The sequence below is a fragment of the Morone saxatilis genome, unplaced genomic scaffold (assembly GCF_004916995.1).
Source record: "Morone saxatilis isolate NCDOM2014 unplaced genomic scaffold, NCSU_SB_2.0 Contig4, whole genome shotgun sequence".
NCBI classification, from domain to species: domain Eukaryota; kingdom Metazoa; phylum Chordata; class Actinopteri; family Moronidae; genus Morone; species Morone saxatilis.
The window spans coordinates 4,701,885-4,720,345 of NW_023339984.1; the positions used below are offsets into that span (position 1 = coordinate 4,701,885).

Below are 18,461 nucleotides of genomic sequence, written 5' to 3' on the forward strand. Positions count from 1 at the left end.
GTATCTGCTACAGAAAGATGCAGGCTATTTGAAGGAATCTGTCCATGTACAGTGCCGGTGTTGGAGTTCATCCACGGTAGCATTCTTAGAATAGTTTTCTGTCAATATGGCTTCCTCGTGATACAATGAAACAAATAGGCTTAGGAAAAACATTGGAGGCCAGATGGCATTACTGACTACATAATATTACAGACTTATTGATCATTCCATTAAAAAAGTTAACAATATCATGTAATGTAAATTAGAAATAGGACTATTTATCAGTTCAGTGTGGATGTGTTAAAATATGTCAAACACAAATTCTATTCTCTGCACGTGTTTATGTCCCATGTCCTCAGCCTGACCCTTTACAGCCCCTTTGGAGCCAGACTAAAGGAAATATATTGAAATTTCCTGGAAGTCCCCTCTATGACACATAAAGGGGACAGGGGTGCAGGGGCTCCAGGAGGCTTTCCCATCAGACAGGAAGTAAAAGTATGTTTGCATATGCATTGCTGGCAACATGCAATGTCAAGTGACACACATAGCTTCACTCACAAATACTTGGAAACACTGATAAGTTATCAAGCTCACTCGATTGCATGCTTACTATTTCATAAGTCTATGTAAGGTGCATGTACACACACACACACGCACGCACGCGTGTGTACATAAGTGCAGACAAATATAATGGTTAGAGGGTACAATATAGAAAGTTATTGGAAATATTTGAATTGCAGAAATAAGTAGAACAATATTATATTGTGTCTGGTGTCAATATCAACCATAAATGATTCATTAATTGATCCATGTAATTATTACCTTGTAACCAAGAGCCACAGTTGAAGGTTTTAACCTTGTTTCCTTTCTCAAAATTATGATGCCAAAAATGTGACGCCCTAAGTTGCCCAATATCTTTCAGGTGTTTACATATTCTATTCATAAGTCAGGGTAATCTTCTAGATATTTACATATATATATATATACTCTCTCTGTTATGATTCATCTTTAATACTACATGGTCACCGTGCTGGAGACAATGTTGACAGATTGTTGTACTGTTTGCTCAAAGGGCTGTTTGCTTATGTCTGAGCCAACATGAGAGAGATAGAGGAGAGGGAGACAAGGTACGTGCTGCGAGCCATGCTTCGTGACCAGGGCAGGGGATTGGGGTGGGAGGTGAGGGATGTGTGAGGAGTGCGGGGGCAGGGGGGTCCAGTCACAGTGACTCCTTGGTTGGAATGGGACACAGTTATTGAATTTAGGATGATTTAAAAGAGGAGGGGTGATGTAAAGTTGGGGATGAACCCAAATGATCTCCCTCCCTGTGCCTCACTGGCGCTTGTTAACGCTAATAGGTTACAAAAAAGACAGCCAGGAGTGATGCAAACAACCTAACAGCTTTACGCTTTATTGTGTTATATAGAAGGAAGTGCACAGCTGTTACGTTGGAGTGTGTGCGTGTTTTTGTGTTTCAGTTTTTTTATCCAGGTTTTGGCTCGGAGCCAGCAAGGTCTACTCCTCTGGCGCGACACAAGACAGGAAGCTGACATAAAAGAATGGGGGGACTGACTGTGAGGGACGCAGGAGCCAAGGCAGGAGCCAAGACAGTAGACACTGACAAGGTCGGAAGTTATTGTTTCAGCTTACAGGCATCCACAGTGACAAGAATCTTATCACTTTATTGAACTTACTATGATCCCATGGTGGTGGCCACAAGTGTGGAGAGCATTCCAGGACAGGAACTTCATCTCTGGAGTTTTCCCTCCCCCAAAAAATGACATTTTGCCAATGGGTAAAGCATTTAACCCCCTAAATACTAAAGTGGACTGGTCAACAACACAACACTAAAAAAAACTAGGTTCTGTCCCAGTTCCCAGAAGACAAAAGTCCATTGCAATTCATCTAATAGCTGTCTAGACAAAATAAACAAACGTCAATCTGCTGGCAGCACTGGAGAAAAGGTCTGGTTTCATCGTCACAAGACCATGAATGTATTTACAAACTCTCATGGCAATGAGATAATTAATAGTTAAATAGTAGTAATTGAAAACCACTGCTTGACAGCTTATCTCTGAATTCTAACTTCACAGCACTCATCCCATCCCTCAGCATCCTTTGAATTTCTAGCTCATTTACAAACCACTGCTCTTGAAAAGGACTGAACCTTAACTACCTTAAAGAGTGTACATTTTAACCCTCTGACACCAACATCATATCATTTCGCTGACCACACCACACCAACCCCCCCACCCCCCTTTCACCTTTGCCATCCAACAATATGTCCCCTATGTCTGGGTCTATCCTCGTTCTCCTACTGCCCTGTGAGCAATTCTCTGGCTGTATCATGAGTCTTTTTTTCTTGTATCTGGTATTCTCCCTGTTGCCAAGCTGCCTTGTGTGGTATTTTTTTCTGGCCTAGCTGCCCCTGGCCTCACACCTTCTCTTATCCAATGGGCCTCTCATCACTTGTCTTTTCCACAGCACACCCCCTCCCCCCTTCTTTTGGCTGTCCTGTCTGCTATTTCCCTGAGTTGCTGGCCATGACTGTACTCCCTGTACTCCTTGTACTCCTCAAAACTGCAGTTTATATATTCCACCTCAGCCACGTGGGTATAAATATGTATTACAAGGACTGTCTCCTTACATTTGTGCACACATTGATTTTATTTCTCTCTTTATTTGTCTCATTGGGTTCATGTTCAACAATGTTCAAAGATTACAATTTATTGGCAACAGAAGCCTTACAGACAATGGGACAATTGTCTAACATTAAGTGATAAGCTGATTACTCTAGTATATGAGTGGTTTCAAAATGTAAAGCCATAGGTGGTGGAGTGAAAACACTAAAGCATTATTCTAGGCTCAACATCTCCATGGCGCCTTGTCTTTGTTTACCCTTCTCCATTTACACCAAAAGAAAAAATAAATACTGTGTATTCCAATGCAACCTCACTGTTTGGACTAAACCCATGTTTTGTTTGGCATCCAACTAAACTGTAATTTGCTTATCTTATCTAACCAACCTTGTTTTTTTTCTCTTACTCCATCAGCTTCACACAACTGCCTGGCTGCACCGTGAAGGAACTTACTTCTCATTAGGTATGTTATCTTGTTATGTTGCTCTTCATTTTGCTCATGTTATCAATTCAGTGTTTTTCCTTTAATGACAACCACACAAATAGAAACCCTAATGCGTCCTGTACAGGTCTACATTCAGTATTATTCCTGCGCTCCTTGTATGAGCATGGTTACCAAATCTCAGACAATTGCTCAACAAAATCATTGGAACTTTTGTCCAGACTAGGAACATGGCAGACCACGGCTGGTGCAGCCAAGCAAATACTTGAGAGGGGACTGACCCCAGCAATGGCAAAGCTAAATGTTGGAGCCAGGTGCATTTACCTGGCTGTCATGTGAGAGGCTTTAGAGTCACATGAGTCAAGGTGTGGTCTTACACTGCCTGGAAAGAGATTTCATAGGCGGCAAATGCCAGGTCCCTTTGCAGATATTGCATTGCATGACCGGATGTTGTCAGGAAAACAACATTTTGCCAGATATGTTAATCCCTCATTATGTTGATAAAAATGTAATCCATGTTTCCTCCAAAACATTTGCTGTTGAAAATGAATAGTATAAAACGAGACAGGGTTTCCTTTTTTCAGACACTAAATAATGGCCAAAATGGCAATGAACAAACTCCAGGGTTAATCTGGATTACTGCACTAGTGTTTGCAAGCCATTTGACCCCCATGTATGTAGTTAAAGTTTAAAACTGTGTTTGCTTCCTAAACAGTAAGTACTAATCTTCTCAATGGCGGGTGCTAAAGTCAATACACATGAATGGGATATCACAGCGCAGTCAAAATCTGAATAGTATCCAGCTCAGTGATGTTGAGATTGTATGTTTGGTGATTTCATTCCTGTGGCATTATCAGGGCAAGATCTCTCCTGCACACTGGGATAGTTTATGTGGGGATAGTAGTGCAGCTGAGGCTAGTTAGTTAGTTCGTAATAGTGGACCTCAACAATCTAGGAGGACCGTTGGAACGTTTCCGAGATGAGACGCCAACTTGCCTGATTGGCCATGCCAAGACCAACACTTGCATCACACACGGGTAATGCACACAGTGTAACACAGTAGTCAGAACATTTGATATAACAACAGAGAAACGCACAAACCATTTAACTAGTGCAACTGATACAAGGGGTGAGGGAGGAGGTCAACTTTACCAATGCCTTAAATATGATTAAGAAATTGTTCATTAATAAACATTCCAATTGGTCACTCATGGGAGGCACAGCTGCCACAATACTATACTACTGAATCTCAGTGGCTGAAACTAAAATTGGTTTTATCTGCTTGAAAAGCCATGTGACATTCTTGCCACATTATGACCGATAACTCAAACTGGATGCACACAATGTATCTAAAACAATCAAATAAGAAGCCACAGATGTCTTAGTGAAACACTCATTCTTGTGCTAAATCAGATATTTCAGCTAACACTGATACTACATAACAACAGAACCAGACTATTCCAACACAGATCTTCATTTTCACAGCTGGTCAAACCGCAATGTTGCCAGATTTTCCAACAAACCTAAAAGCACAGAAGTTAATGTAATTGCTCAGTTTCAACTATTCCATACACAGAATCCCTGCTCTACAAGAGAAACACATTGTTCTTAGCTGATCTGTGGATCAATTTAAGAAAATTACTTTGGCTGAGAGAATGCCAGAAAAGTCCAGAAAAGATCCTCTTTAAAAAAGGAATTGCTAATTACATTAATCAATTACAGATCATGAAGCACTATAATCCTGAAATTTACCAGGTTTTCTATTTGGTCTGTCACGTTTCCTCTGATGGGACTGGACAAGTGTTTCTACTGCAGACAGGGGATGTAAAGCACATACAGTGCATGGCTGCATAGCTGTCCCATTCTTACTCCAATGTCTGTTTATTCTAGTGTGCTTGTTACCCCCGAGATATTTTAGGTCCCATTGTAGTTCTTCGACGTCTTTGTGGAAATTCCTCATGGGTTTGTTTTCATGGCTATTAGTTTTCATGGCTGAATGAAAAACCACCCATTCTTCAGTCATGATGAAACTACCTAGTCTGCCTCAGACCAGACACACATTTATAAACAGGATTTCTGTCCTCATATCAAAGTAATTTAGATAACTAAAGAGAAATAGCTTTAATACATCACTGTTATAGTACCTTCAACATATCATTCACTAATTATTTTTTATAGTAAAATGTACTAAAATGAAACCATCACTGAGAGAAGTGGCCTGTGTTGTTTTGTTTGTTTCTCCTGCAGCTAAAGTACAACTTCCTACAAGTATGCATGACCGACTGACCGACCCGTTCTGGTTTAGGAGCATCCTCAGTCAAAACAGGAACAGCACTGACTCACTATACTGGCACACAGCATGGAAGTGTTATACTACAGAGAGAGTTCAGACAGTTTGCAGCGTGTTATTGTAGTTGTAATTACAAACATTTACAGAAACATATTTAGGTAGTATCATTTAACTGACACAGTCTGAGATGAAGAACACATATTGCCACAGAGAAAAATAAATGTCTGACAGGTGGGAGCTTTAAACTGGTTTTATAGGTGCCTCAAAGTATAAATAAGTAGCCAGTAGCCATTGCTACAGCGTTCATGGCTATCCATGGTTTTTAACTATATATTTTTACAATTCAAATTTCAACTTTAATGATGAGTCATGAGAGAAAACAACATGTGATGAATGCTTTATTGTCAAACAACTGGTTTTGGTCTCGACAGTCCCTGTAACCACCTAACTGTAAAGACAAAGGCTCTTTAGTAATTGACTGACAGACGGCCTGTCCAATGGGAGCGTGGCAGCGTGTGAAGTGGCCCAACGGTTGTGTCCGCCTCATGCTTCTTTTCTGTCAAAAATACATAAACAACTGGCTTAGTAATTGTATGCATAACATGTAACTACACAGGCTACAGTGTGTATACATCAAATACACAAGTTGCTATGGCCATACTATGATACGATGATTGTTAACTGGTAAAAAAATAACCTCTAAAAGTGTGTAGATTGCATTTGTTTTTATAGGGCTGAGCCACCTGCATCTGGTTGATGTGTGTGTCCTGTGTGGTCACTGGTCTCCTCTTCAGTCTGTGTATGGCAGTCATCTGAGTCACAGCACTCGCACAGAGCAGTGTCTCCCTCTGTGGCATGCCAGCTGAATGACAGAGAAACATCCTGGTAATACACCTCAGCTGTGATGCCCCAGCTAATAAAATACACTTCATTAGTGGATGTTATAGGCTCAAACATGTATCACATGTCAGACCAAATCAGGATTTAACAACTGAAGTTCACCAACAGTTTGGCAGCCTAACCTGAATGTGGGCCTGTGGAAGAAGCAGGCTTTATTAAGGTGGCTATGTGAACTCTGTTTCAGAGTGGCCCTAAGGTGGCAGCTGATGAACATCTAGAAAAAGAAAAACAAAAGAATAAAGTACATTTGATCCAGGATTCATTTCAACAATATTAGAAATATATTTAGACCTCAATCAATTAAACATGCATATAGTAAATGCTAGTCAAGAACTGCAGATACAATAAATTACACAAATAGTCCCCTTTGAGCTAAAATGATGACTCCAATGATAATATTATCATTCAGAATGTAATGAACTGGTTACTGTCCAATGAGGTGTCCTTACCTGTTCAGAGGACTCCTGGTTGAAGTGGAAGGCTTGCACACTGAAGCATAATCTGCTATCTCGCTCCCTGGGGAGGAATTTAGATGAAGACCCTGGCACTACACTGTCCAAAAGACACCTGTAAGTGTCATCAAGTATTCCATGAATGGCATCAACCTAGTTGTTGTTGAAATATTATTATAGAAAGTTAGTTATTTATAGACAGAATGATTTACCCATGTTTAGTGATAAACCTGTAGCTTGGCAAGGAGAGAGGATCGGGCTTCAGGGTAGCCACACAGTAGTCGACATATAGAGTAAGAGGAGGGTGCAGAGGGGCCTCCACACTGGCCTCCAAAAACACTGCTTCCCCCTGCTGATACACTGAGGAACTACGTAGAGACGTACAGCCATCTGCATGAGAACAGACATTGTTTTCAATCCCAGTTTCATTTGGATTCCAGATAGAAAACAATATTACTGTTGTGAGAGCACTCTTCCACTGATACAGCCTCGGTTCATTGAGACAGGGGTTTCACCTGTCATGGTACGGAGGGAGAAGTGCAGAAGGCCAATGACACCAACAGTGGATGTCATGGGTAACCAGGTTGGGGTTAATGGTTCTCCATTCACTGTCTGCTTCCTGTGCTCACACAAAAATAAGGCACAGGTTATACAATTACAAAGAGTTAATGACAGCTAACTGCAACCTTTTACTTTGTTACGATAAAATATTATACAGTATAAGAAACCTCAGCCATGGAAAAGGGATTCTCTGTAGCTACACACATGAAGATTCCTAAAATAACATGGCATCTGCCTTACCTCTTATAATGGCACTCAACAGGTATGACAGTAGTTGCCCCTCTAACTATCACACTGCCTGCAGAGGTGGGAACTGCAGCCGGAAACAGTACCAGCCGGTTGGAATACACAAGCCACTCACCATGAACCTGGATAGTAACAATTATAAAGAAATGAATTAAACCATGAAAGAAAAAAAGACTCAGGTTGTATTTTTTGGTACTATGGTTGCAAAAATGTTTGGAGGATAGTACACTATAAGTTACAAGTGGATAGTCTAATAATGTAGTTATTTAGATAGATAGATAGATAGAGTCTAGATAGATGGAGATAAGTAGATCAGAGTACTACGGATAGCTGTTGAGTTGGTGAGTGCCCGAGGGAAATTCAAGTATCCAGTAGCATACAAAATATGTATGTAGCCTATGTATATAATTTGTGGTGCAATGCAAGACTGCATGCATTGTTACATCAGATTTATTTCTCTTACTCTGGACTCAGACCCACATTCTTGTAGTCCTGCAGAGAGGACCATTTCAGATTGAGACATTGGTGTCTCTGGTCCGCATGACCTCTGCTGTGTTGAGTTTGGTCCAAGTCGAAGATATTCCGGTCGGAACGGAATACGGTTCTCCTCGAAAAACTGTCGCTTTACGGTGATTCTCACGCGGACTTCTCCGCATTTTATTTCAAGTCCGAGACTTTTTTCAGCGAAAGAAAAGCCGCGCACAGACAACAAAACCAATAACGAGGAGACGACTCGTATATAGTTTAAATTGGTCGCCATTTTTTGGAAGAAAAAACAAGCTAGCGAATTATTAATTAACGTGAAATAAATTACAGCCAGGTGTGTTGAGACGTGTGTCGCTCGCGTGCACTGGATAGCGCATGCTTTCTTCAGAGACTGCTTTGTAAGTAAAACTCCTCAATATAACATATTTCATTATGATTTAATTTAAAGTATGCTACAAATGTCGACAGCTATTAATTAAAGCCAAATCTGCTCCTCATTACTGCAGCATTATTCCACTTTGTTTCCACAATTAAACTGCTAACACGAATTTAGACTTTTTCTAAAGACATATAAAAGATTCCTATGATGTTCCAAAATAAACTAAGTTTAAAACCAAGTTATGTTTCAAAAGCTCAGTGGTCAGTTATTCTACTTATATTGGCAAGCTTGAACGAAGCTGACAAAAAAGCCCGTGGGAACGAATGTTAAGGCGGAACTGGAGTATCTTTGCAATTGCACCGAGGGGACAGTTATTGCAGTTGCAACCGACAACTTTGGGATGAATTATCCAGAACAGCTGGCAACATTTAGCCCAAATGCTTCAGGTGAAATGTGAAATGTGTGCTCGGTAGAGACAAGTTGTAAAAATGGATAAAAGGGTGATAGCAGCAGAGTCCGAGGAGATTGACTGGGGAGGAAGTGGAGCTGAAGAGGGGGAGATAATGAGGGAGACCAAACCCTTATCAAAGAATGTCCACACCGGTCTCCTTAATCCACTTACAGATCCTGTTAAATGTTCTCTGATCAAAGGAGACTACCTCTACTTCCATTATGGCTGTGATGGACAGGAGGACAGAGGCTGGGGATGCGGCTACCGCACCGTTCAGACAATGGCTTCCTGGCTGTGTCAGAACTGCTCTCCACCGTCGGGCAAACACAGACCACCACCGAGCCTCCCAGAAATCCAACAAGCCTTGGTCACCATGGGGGACAAACCAGGCTCGTTCTCAGGCTCCAGGGAGTGGATAGGGACATGTGAAGCCTCCCTGGTCCTTGACTATTTCTATGATGTTCCCTGTAAGTTGGTACATGTTAGAGGTGGAGGGGCAGAGCTGGAGCGTGTGGCAGTGGAAGAGCTCCATCAGCACTTTGAGAAGCATGGATCTCCAGTCATGATGGGAGGGGACAGGGACAACTCTTCTAAGGGGGTATTAGGAGTCTGCACTGGGGACAAGGGGAGCTACTTGCTAGTTGTTGACCCTCATTACTATGGATGTCAGCTGGAGCACACTGAGCTGCAGAGGCACGGGTGGGTGGCGTGGAGAAGAGTCTCATCTCTGGATCAGTCTTCATTTTATAATGTGTGTATGCCTCAGACGGCCAAAAAAGCAACATAAACTACTGGTAGACATATTTGTGTTGTCAGACATATTGTTGTTTGTGAGATGAACTGCATAAAAATGTGATATTTTCTCATATAGATGCAATGTAAAGTGTTCGGGTCGTTGTCTGCATTTATAATTTAAAATGAGATGTAGTGCCATCTTGTGGATGAAATCAGTAATTACAACACATTTGAAGAGCAACTTGTAACAAGTAGTAACAACTTGATCAATTTCTACATTAATTTCCTGGTCAAACCCAACTTTTTCCTACTATGGTTTCATTCCAGGCTTCAAAAGCTCATTGATCAAATATTCTTAAATGGGATTTAAATGGCACATTAGCTTTAGTGAGAGTAGTAGTAGCATTATACATGATCAATATTGTGAATATTATAACACTGGTTAACTATCAATGAATACTGGGTTTTATTGCATTTATGACAATTTTCAACAAAAAATGTTGGCTTTGGTTTCTCAAATACACAGATTTGCGTCTTTTTTTCTGTTTTGCTGTAAACTGAATATGTTTATTATTTACAACAATTGGTGTGACAGAACAAGCAATCTGCCAATTTTAGTTTCTGACATATTGTGTTTTCACTATTTCTTTTATTTGCATTAACTAATATGCAGCGTAAATGATAATGAAGAAAATCATTAAATGTACAGTTGGACATAATGAGACAGACTCCAATCAGTTCCCAATTTTATTGCTTACAATATATATTCTAATTTGCCAGCACATCTCAGTTACATGTGTGTTTTGAGCAGCAACCTTTCTGCAGCAGCAACACACCTGAATGATAACTGACATCACACCCACTTTATCTCAGTTATCCGGCACACAGTCATTATAGAAAATCTGAAAGTTCTTGTCCACATCCATCCTCCCCTTGAGAAATTTCTCCAGGTTCTTAAGAGGAACTTCCACCATGTGGTTGTTGACACGATCATTCAGCCCATAAGCTGCGAACACAGGGAACTTGTAGCGCACAAAGTATGGTGCATTTTGGTCAAACTCGGTGCAGCAGTAGGCCGACCACATGTACTCGGGGACAGCCACCCGATCCAGGTTGTTGCGACGGATGGTGTGCCCAGAGGTGGTGACCCCGGTGACCACAAACGCTTTGCCACGGCAGTAGTTGTTGAGACGTTTGCGGATGAGGTCCTGGTGTTCCGCCCAGGGACCCAAGTTAAACTCCCTGATCTGGGGTACCACATTTGTCAGGCTGTAGGTGGAGGCTTTGTCCAGAGGGTCAGCCTGATGCTCGTCAGGATTTAGCTGGCCACGTTCGTACTGAACCACATCAGCATAGTCCTCCAGGACTGCCTGGGTGTCCTCAAAGTTCATATGCATGCTCGTAGATTGGGGGAAAGGCTCCATGTTACTGCTACTCTTTTCTGACGCCAACTATATAGGGAGAGAGATGGAGAAGCGCAATATTGCTGTACATTTTATTCAGAAATCATTCCAAGTTTTTTGGCATTCATCCACATTCACAAAAAACATTTCAAATTTCAAGTTTGCATAACTATGTACTAGAGCATAAATGGTCATGGCAACAGTATCTCATTGAAATAGAGCCAATAAAGTAGCTTATCTCAAGCTTACTGTGTTGCCCGTAGCCGCAGTAATAAAGTTGCCCCAGCTCTCTAAACTGCTCGATGGGTATGGATATATGAAAAATGTGAGTATTTATTAATGAAAACCTTGATAAATGTAACACATAATGTACATGTATGTTTTTAAAGTAAAATATAAATAGATACATAGTATACTGTATTTACATGCACAGAGAAAGCACACCTACCGGAAATTCAGACTGAAAACACACTATCTAAGCTTCACTTTGATTAAGCTTGAAAGCAAACTCACCTGGGGCTCAAACATCCAAGGGAAGTCCACCTTCTTCTCCCCATCTGACTTCTTGAACGTATAGGCGGAATAGATGGGGATGTGTTTGTAGGGGTCATATAGGGTGACATAACGGGGTTTATCCTCATACCTCTGGCAGATCTTCTTTAAGGAGTTGCTGAGGTAGCCTCGGGGTGGAGTGCCCATGTACAGAGAGTCCTTACAGCGCTCTGCATGGTTGAAGTCCCCCACCACTCCTGCCTGGGCCCCCTGCAGCAGCACACAGGTCAGCACGGTCACAGCAGCCACCAGAGGTAAGGCACAGTTTTCTGTTGTAGGTATCATCACGAAAGGTCTCTTTCCCTCAATCTTAAAATGCTTATGTCCTCATAGACCTCTCTAGGTCTGCTCGTATGTCTCTCTCACCACGGCAAATCCACTATGTCTAACAAGTACAGCCTCTTTCCCAGCTATATCACACTCAACACTTTCCTTCTTGCCTCATCTGTACTGAGCAAACTGGTCTTCCATTGTGAAGTATTTTTCATATATTCAAAGTGCCACAAGGGTTGTAGCAGTAATTTAAAAGCAGTGAATGTTATCAACCATCGAGAGCATTTTATTACTGTGAGCTGCAGAGGGAAAAATGATGCTGACTTTATACTTTCTTATGAATAATGAGAACATACCTTCAAGTTGTGCACAAATAGCTTTGTTTTACATTTGGTTTTGTGTTGAGACGGAGGGTTATAGAGTAAGAGTGAGAATGAAAGAAACGTCAGAGGAACCGAAGGGATTGCAATGTGAATCCATGCATCATACAGGAGAAAGAGATGGGATCTGTTATTTACACTGCAGTTTGTTTACACAAATGTAAAGCAGCCATCTGTTTCAGCTGTGGCTTTGGAGGGGAAAACAAAGCTATAGAATCTCTGCAGAGTATCCTCAACCCTCTAAGTCTGTTCTCTTCACCAAGTATGAGCCCATGAAAGGCTTTGTTAATTTTAGAGATAAATTATAATGCTGTTTCTGTAATACAGTATGTGGTGGTTCATTTAGGCCAGTAGGAAAAAGATAAAAGTATGAGATGAGGAGTATGAATTCAATACCAGAAGAGGTCTTAAAGTGTTCATTTTACAATAGTTTTAATTTTTTGTGAATGATAGTAAGTAATGCTTACATGATATGCTTACGTGTCAAATAAAGTTCCAAAGACAGTTTAATTACAGTTTGCAAAGGTTTATTACTGCAAATTGGACAAAGCAGTGGAACTTTTCAGCAGTGAATACATTTCTGTACAGTGTTCAAAATAACTTGACAGTGTGTATTTAGTGTTGATACAAATGTTTTGTATGACTTGATTAAGCTCCTCCAATAGGCGATAGTGTTTTATCACAGAAAACATTTTGACATTTCACAGCAGGAAAAGTACAGGTGTAAACAATATGAATCATGGCTGAAATCCGTTGAGCTGCTTCAGGGACCTGGTATTGTGTATGCTGACTCACTATTGCATTGTCATGGCTTACTGAGACACTTGAACGGAGCCATTGTTAATGTTGTGCTTTTCTACCTGTGACAAGTCAAAATGTGTGCTGTGAAAAAGGCCTATTGAAGAAGAACAGCTGCTTTATAGCTAAATATTTGCCTATTTGGAAGTAATGGACGCTGGTGGGATACAGTCGCCTACAAAGATCTGAAAGTTCTGATCTACAAAGGTTGTCTTCTTGAGGAACTCCTTCAGCTTCTGGACGGAGATTTCCACCACCTCGTTGTTCGCGTCCTCATTGAGGCCATAATGAGCAAAAGACGGGAACTTATAGCGCTCATTGTAAGGGGCATTGTGGTCGTAGTCAACACAGCAATAAGCGGACCACAAGTATGTGGGCACTGCAATGCGGTTCATGTTTTCCCGGCGGATCATCTTCCCCGAGGTGGTGATACCCGTGACGATGTAAGCTGTTCCATGACAGTAGTTGTTAAGCCGTTTGCGAACGATGTGCTCCTGTTTGTTCCAGACTCTATTGTTGAAGTCGGGCGCCATGGGCACAACATTAGTGAGGGTGTAGGTGGAAGCCTTGTCATCCGGTTCGTCCTGATGCTCGTCTGGGTTGAGGGTACCCCGCTCGTAAAGGACAGCGTTCGTATAATCATCCAGAACAGCTTGGGCATCTTCAAAATTCATATGCATGTAACCACGTGGGAAAGGTTGCATCTCATCTGTATCAGAGGTGGTGGAGAGCTGCGTAGGCAGACAGACCCATTGCAAATGAGAGGATGAGGATAGGGTGGTAGAGTGTGATTACACAACTAATGCATGAATTGAAGATTTTGCACAAGAATACTGACATACAGAACAATTATAGCATTCTGATCATGTTAAAATACTTTCTTAGCATGTTCAACCATTGTTTTTTTTCTTTACCTGTGGTTCATACATCCACGGGACATCCACGCATTTCTCCCCATCTGAGCGTTTGAAAGTGTAGGCAGAGTAGACGGGTATATGGTCCACGGTGTTGTACAGAGTCACATAGCGAGGCTTTTTGTTGTAACGCTGACAAATGAACTGGAGGGAGTGGTGCTCCAGCCCAGTCGGAGTTGTTCCCATATAGAGGAATTCTCTGCACTCTGGAGACAGCTCTTTCTCCACTCTCCCTCTTACCGCTGATGTTATTATGTTGACAAGCAGGAAAGCCGTCCACGCCCAAAATGCCATAGTCAGGTGGGCTTCGATGTTGCTCTGGTGAGAGGATGAAGCTGTCAAATTTAAATGTGTTTCTGTGAGCTGCTACAAATGATTGAATGTGTCTCTATATCTGACCCTGGAGCTCAGTAACACAGTTGACACAGCTTTCACACTTTCACACTGCTGTCTGTAATCAGGACTCAATATGCAAAACAATGCACACCTCAGCAGGGCCACCCACAGCTAGAGCAACAGCTACTGCTGATAGCTAATAGCCAAAGACATCAGTGTGTTACCTCTTCTATTCAAACCCACACACCCCTGCAGTCAAGAACTCCTCCAATACACAACATTTTATGTACAATTCTGGTCAAGGTCAGATGTTTTTTAAAGATTACCATGGATATCACAGTGAACAAGTTGTGGACTAGACAATTTTTAAATAAAATACCAGTATCTTGAATTTAAATATTGCGCTCATTATAAATGTGTTAGCTTCAATGAAACACTGGAATAACGAGATACAGAATATAATGATATCATCATGAACAATGTGGGAAAACATTACTATATTTGAATTTACTTAAGAGGATTTTAAAGGAGAATATTAAGGATTTTTGTTCATTCTCAAATATTACAAAAACACAAAAGTAATGTTTTGAAAGTAAATGAAAATAAAGAATCTGCTCACAAATGAGATTTTATTGGATATGAGACATTGGAAACAGGGAACATTATACAATAATGGTCAATTCCAGAAACCAGGGAGGTTGCATTCTTATATGTCCTTGAAGACTGTGAACATTCTCTTCAAGAAGCACAACTGGCAACATAAATACAAGGAAATCTGGTGAAATGTAATTAAATTGCAAACCATCGTTTTCTAATTATATAATAATTTACAGGTTACTTGGATGGTGATACAGAATGATATAACTATAAAATAGGGGATGAAAGACCATGAGATGAAATTTATTGGAGACTCCATACACAGTGCATTATGAATCATACATTACATTATGCATTAAAAGAAATGAGCTTTGTTTTTTATTTTATTGTATTTCATTCGTGCTATTGATCTCAGTAATCAGTGACCTTTATTTACAATTTCGATGGATGGATGGATGGATAGATGGATAGATAGATATGCATTAAAAGCATTCAGCTACATAAAGCCAAAATGAGGTAGGTATTTCAGAATTTGGTTTGAACATCTGGACTGTGAAATCCAGATAACCCAGGCCTAATCTGTTTTAGGCTAATTGAGGAGTTTCTTCTTTTTGAATTATACATACAAGTATAAATTAGAGTTGCATGATGGGAAATGTATCTAGAGTATCTAAATGTAACTGAAAGTCAGGATATCTCAGGCTCTGCTCCAGTGTTTTTTTTTAAGTCCCCCAAGTGTAATACAAAATTGGCATAGGATGCACACTTACTGTCCAGTTTTAGACCTCATTTCCTTTAGTGGAGCTAATTGGTTGTTTGTGCTTTAGCCCATCCACTCATACAGACCATTAATCTGAACCTAAACCTGGCCCATTTAAGGCAAAATTAAAGGCTATGTTAGTCAGGAACTGGCTTTTTCCCTCCTTAAAGGTCCTATATTTTACACTTTTCCTGTGTTCAATTTAAAGTTTTGACATCCATAAGAAGATATATTTGTACTTTTAAGTACCAACAACCATCTTAATATACTGTAGTTTTACATCTTCTATCTTACGCTTCTGTCTGGGGACAGAACAGGGTGTGTTGTGTTTTATATTAAAGTTAATGAGCCTCTTTTCTGATTGGCTGACTGTTTTCTAAGTGATGCCAGGCCTACTACAGGTAACAGATTGTACCCATGCTGAGGGCATGCTGACTAGTCGTGACATTACAACCTTACAGAAGTTCTGACTGTTCGTTTCTGAATACGGCTGTGTGCTTTTCTCTGTGGATTGAGCATTTTGATACAGTATGGCACCTAGACCTGCTTTATAAAAGAAAAAAAAAGGAAATCTTACTTTCTACAATATGGGATGTTTAATATACTTAAAACAGCCTCTATTAAAGTTTACTTGAGTTCGTTCTGTTTATAGAGCAGGTGCATTTCATCAGAGGCTTCATCCCTGACTGCATAACCAGTTCAAGATGTCCCATCATACTCAAACACTGGTCAGGCCTCTCCTCTTCCTGATGGTGTTTTCTGACACACAGCCCTTGTGAAAAATAGTCAGGTCACTGGCTATGTCTGTCTGGCTCTTCAGGAAGCTCTCGAGAGTCTTCAGAGGGACTTCCACCACACTGTGGTCGGTCTGGTCATTCAGCGCATAGCCCCCATAACTAGGGAACATGAACCTCACCTCATATGGAGAGTTATTGTCAAACCGTGGGCAGCAGTATGCCAGCCACACGTGTTTTGGGATTGCCAAGCGGTCCCTGTTATCTCGCTGGATGGCCGCCCCAGAAATGGTCACCCCTGTCACCATGAAAGATTTGCCGTGGCAGAAGTTGTTGAGGCGACGGCGGACGATGTCTAAGTATGGGTTCCAGGAAGTGTCCAGGAAGTCTGTGATTAATGGGACTACGTTGGTCAGGGTATATGTGGAGGATTTGTCATCGGGCTCTGATTGGTGCAAGTCTGGATTCAGTGGGCCACGTCTATATTCTACAGCATCTGTGTAGTCCTCCAGCACAGCCTGGCTGTCCTCGATCAGAGGGGGGGCGTCTTCCGTAAGGGGAAGTGCTCTCATGTTGCCACTCTCGTCATCAGAAACCAACTGTAGGGGAAAGAAATGTATTATAATTACCATATATATTATTGTCCAAAATATCAAACTATTCCTTTTAAAGAAGAGTGTGTGCGGGGGCATGTTGAGGTGATTGGCAGGTGACTCGACCTATCAGGGGTTGATTGCTGCTTGTTTATTCGGCATGAGCTCCATATGGTCTTGTTTACCAAAATGGCTGCCAGTAACCTCAAATCCAAGCAATAAAATGTCCCTTTGCAAACCTATCTGGTGATGTCACTGTACTATTTGTTTTATTGCTGTTGGCTTTAATAACAGCACTGACTGATCTTCGCTGCGAGAGCAACTAGACTGAAATACAATTGTAGTCAGGGTGGTAAATACAGAGGTGGGTAAACTACCTTCTTTCCCCTCATTGATTGGTACAGTTGATCTGAAATAAATGAGTAAACTAATTTCAAAGAGGTGGATAAACTGAGTTTTCTTGGATTTACCCCCCACTACACCCCTGATTATACTACAGCTAATCTTATTACTGTCACACAAACTGGCATCGTTGCCCAAAAACATTCAGCTTCTTTCAGGTTTGACACTAAGTAACAAATAAACCAACCTGTGGCTCATACATCCATGGTGTGTCCATTCTCCTCTTCCCATCAGACTTCTTAAAGATGTAGGCTGAGTAGAGGGGGAGGCGGCGACTGCTGTCATACAAGGTGGCGTAGCGGAGTTTGTCTGCATACGTCTGGCAGATCTTCCTCGGGCTGGCTCCCCTCATCCCTGCAGGTGGTGTCTGCATGTAGAAAAAATGGCTGCAGACTTTGAAGCTGTCTGACACAGTGGCACTCACTAGGGGTGACGCCATCAGCAGGGAGAAAGATAGGACGCAGCAGGTGCAAACCAGATGCATCGTCACACAGCTGGACTGGATGAAAATAATTTGAAACCAGGTAATTTCCTCATCATCTGGGGTTTGACACGCCACTACGAATGAAGGAATCCCATGTGGTGGTGAGATATTCTGTTTAATATGTCATCCTGTATTGTGTTGCTTTCATAATCTAGTAAAGTATAATGACTGTTGGACAGAGACTCAGTATGCAAAGCAGCAGCAGTTCAGAGTGGGTCTATTGGCTGGATAGCTTACTTATCTGCTCCTACACTGTGCAGCCTGCATCTCTCAGGCTCTCATAAGTTCACTGTGTTCAATGTGTTTACCTTTAAGACAAGTAATATCTTGGTGTAATTTATACACTGCTTGACATTCTTTAAATAGGCTATTTTCTGACACAGCCAAAAGTGAATGAGGAACAACTACCAATTACAAAGAGCCCACAATTTAACTGGCTGGTTTTTCAGTAAAAAAAAAAAAAGGGAGATGAGACAGCAGTTATTTACTTTTTTGTCTTAACTGTGCAATAAAGTACAGGGACACAAACAGCCAAAAGACTTATAAAAGACTTACTATACAAAGTAAAACAAATGACAAAAGCAAACCAAGAATATAACATGAGTTCAAACTGGGTGGGTATTGGTTAGTATGTACAGTAGTAAACGAGGCAGAAACAGAGGTATGAGCAGGTAT

The 18,461-nt window shown here is 41.2% G+C and overlaps 5 protein-coding genes across 7 annotated transcripts; 1 reads left to right on the plus strand and 4 right to left on the minus strand.

The window, feature by feature from the left end:
* Positions 1-5,320: 5,320 nt before the first annotated feature.
* LOC118338544 (zona pellucida sperm-binding protein 3-like) lies at positions 5,321-8,341 on the minus strand. 3 transcript variants are annotated; one of them, XM_035675862.1, is made up of 8 exons: positions 7,973-8,341; positions 7,504-7,631; positions 7,218-7,321; positions 6,915-7,092; positions 6,700-6,766; positions 6,373-6,464; positions 6,094-6,212; positions 5,321-5,906 (listed from the first exon to the last, which is right to left on the minus strand). In XM_035675862.1, exons 1-8 carry the CDS (start codon positions 8,267-8,269, stop codon positions 5,818-5,820), a joined length of 1,074 nt encoding a protein of 357 aa, XP_035531755.1. In that variant the 5' UTR covers positions 8,270-8,341; the 3' UTR covers positions 5,321-5,817. The 3 variants fall into 3 exon arrangements, with proteins under 3 accessions (XP_035531755.1, XP_035531754.1, XP_035531753.1); XM_035675861.1 differs by having other exon boundaries at positions 6,700-6,802; XM_035675860.1 differs by having other exon boundaries at positions 6,700-6,817; positions 7,973-8,340.
* A 385-nt stretch (positions 8,342-8,726) lies between these two features.
* On the plus strand, positions 8,727-10,112 carry ufsp1 (UFM1-specific peptidase 1 (non-functional)). The gene has a single exon (XM_035675863.1). The coding sequence runs from the start codon at positions 8,863-8,865 to the stop codon at positions 9,610-9,612; it is 750 nt and encodes a 249-aa protein (XP_035531756.1). The 5' UTR covers positions 8,727-8,862; the 3' UTR covers positions 9,613-10,112.
* A 207-nt stretch (positions 10,113-10,319) lies between these two features.
* Positions 10,320-11,869, minus strand: si:dkey-85k7.10 (endonuclease domain-containing 1 protein). Its single transcript, XM_035675864.1, has 2 exons — positions 11,477-11,869; positions 10,320-11,011 (listed from the first exon to the last, which is right to left on the minus strand). Exons 1-2 carry the CDS (start codon positions 11,798-11,800, stop codon positions 10,430-10,432), a joined length of 906 nt encoding a protein of 301 aa, XP_035531757.1. The 5' UTR covers positions 11,801-11,869; the 3' UTR covers positions 10,320-10,429.
* A 1,200-nt stretch (positions 11,870-13,069) lies between these two features.
* LOC118338547 (endonuclease domain-containing 1 protein-like) lies at positions 13,070-14,261 on the minus strand. The gene is made up of 2 exons (XM_035675866.1): positions 13,881-14,261; positions 13,070-13,697 (listed from the first exon to the last, which is right to left on the minus strand). The coding sequence occupies exons 1-2, from the start codon at positions 14,172-14,174 to the stop codon at positions 13,104-13,106; spliced, it is 888 nt and encodes a 295-aa protein (XP_035531759.1). The 5' UTR covers positions 14,175-14,261; the 3' UTR covers positions 13,070-13,103.
* Positions 14,262-16,291: 2,030 nt separating this feature from the next.
* si:dkey-85k7.11 (endonuclease domain-containing 1 protein) lies at positions 16,292-17,819 on the minus strand. Its single transcript, XM_035675721.1, has 2 exons — positions 17,490-17,819; positions 16,292-16,906 (listed from the first exon to the last, which is right to left on the minus strand). The coding sequence occupies exons 1-2, from the start codon at positions 17,784-17,786 to the stop codon at positions 16,292-16,294; spliced, it is 912 nt and encodes a 303-aa protein (XP_035531614.1). The 5' UTR covers positions 17,787-17,819.
* Positions 17,820-18,461: the final 642 nt, after the last annotated feature.

Bases quoted from the DNA above. Each gene is read 5' to 3' on its own strand.
- LOC118338544 (XM_035675860.1), bottom strand. From the start codon at position 8,269: ATGGCGACCAATTTAAACTATATACGAGTCGTCTCCTCGTTATTGGTT. The intron at 6,818-6,914 runs GTAAATCATTCT...TGACACTTACAG, and splicing joins AGGTTTATCACTAAACATGG to GTGTCTTTTGGACAGTGTAG. The intron at 6,213-6,372 runs GTTAGGCTGCCA...TCTGTCATTCAG, and splicing joins TTCCACAGGCCCACATTCAG to CTGGCATGCCACAGAGGGAG.
- ufsp1 (XM_035675863.1), top strand. From the start codon at position 8,863: ATGGATAAAAGGGTGATAGCAGCAGAGTCCGAGGAGATTGACTGGGGA.
- si:dkey-85k7.10 (XM_035675864.1), bottom strand. From the start codon at position 11,800: ATGATACCTACAACAGAAAACTGTGCCTTACCTCTGGTGGCTGCTGTG. The intron at 11,012-11,476 runs GTGAGTTTGCTT...CTCCCTATATAG, and splicing joins CTTGGATGTTTGAGCCCCAG to TTGGCGTCAGAAAAGAGTAG.
- LOC118338547 (XM_035675866.1), bottom strand. From the start codon at position 14,174: ATGGCATTTTGGGCGTGGACGGCTTTCCTGCTTGTCAACATAATAACA. The intron at 13,698-13,880 runs GTAAAGAAAAAA...CTGCCTACGCAG, and splicing joins CGTGGATGTATGAACCACAG to CTCTCCACCACCTCTGATAC.
- si:dkey-85k7.11 (XM_035675721.1), bottom strand. From the start codon at position 17,786: ATGCATCTGGTTTGCACCTGCTGCGTCCTATCTTTCTCCCTGCTGATG. The intron at 16,907-17,489 runs GTTGGTTTATTT...TTTCCCCTACAG, and splicing joins CATGGATGTATGAGCCACAG to TTGGTTTCTGATGACGAGAG.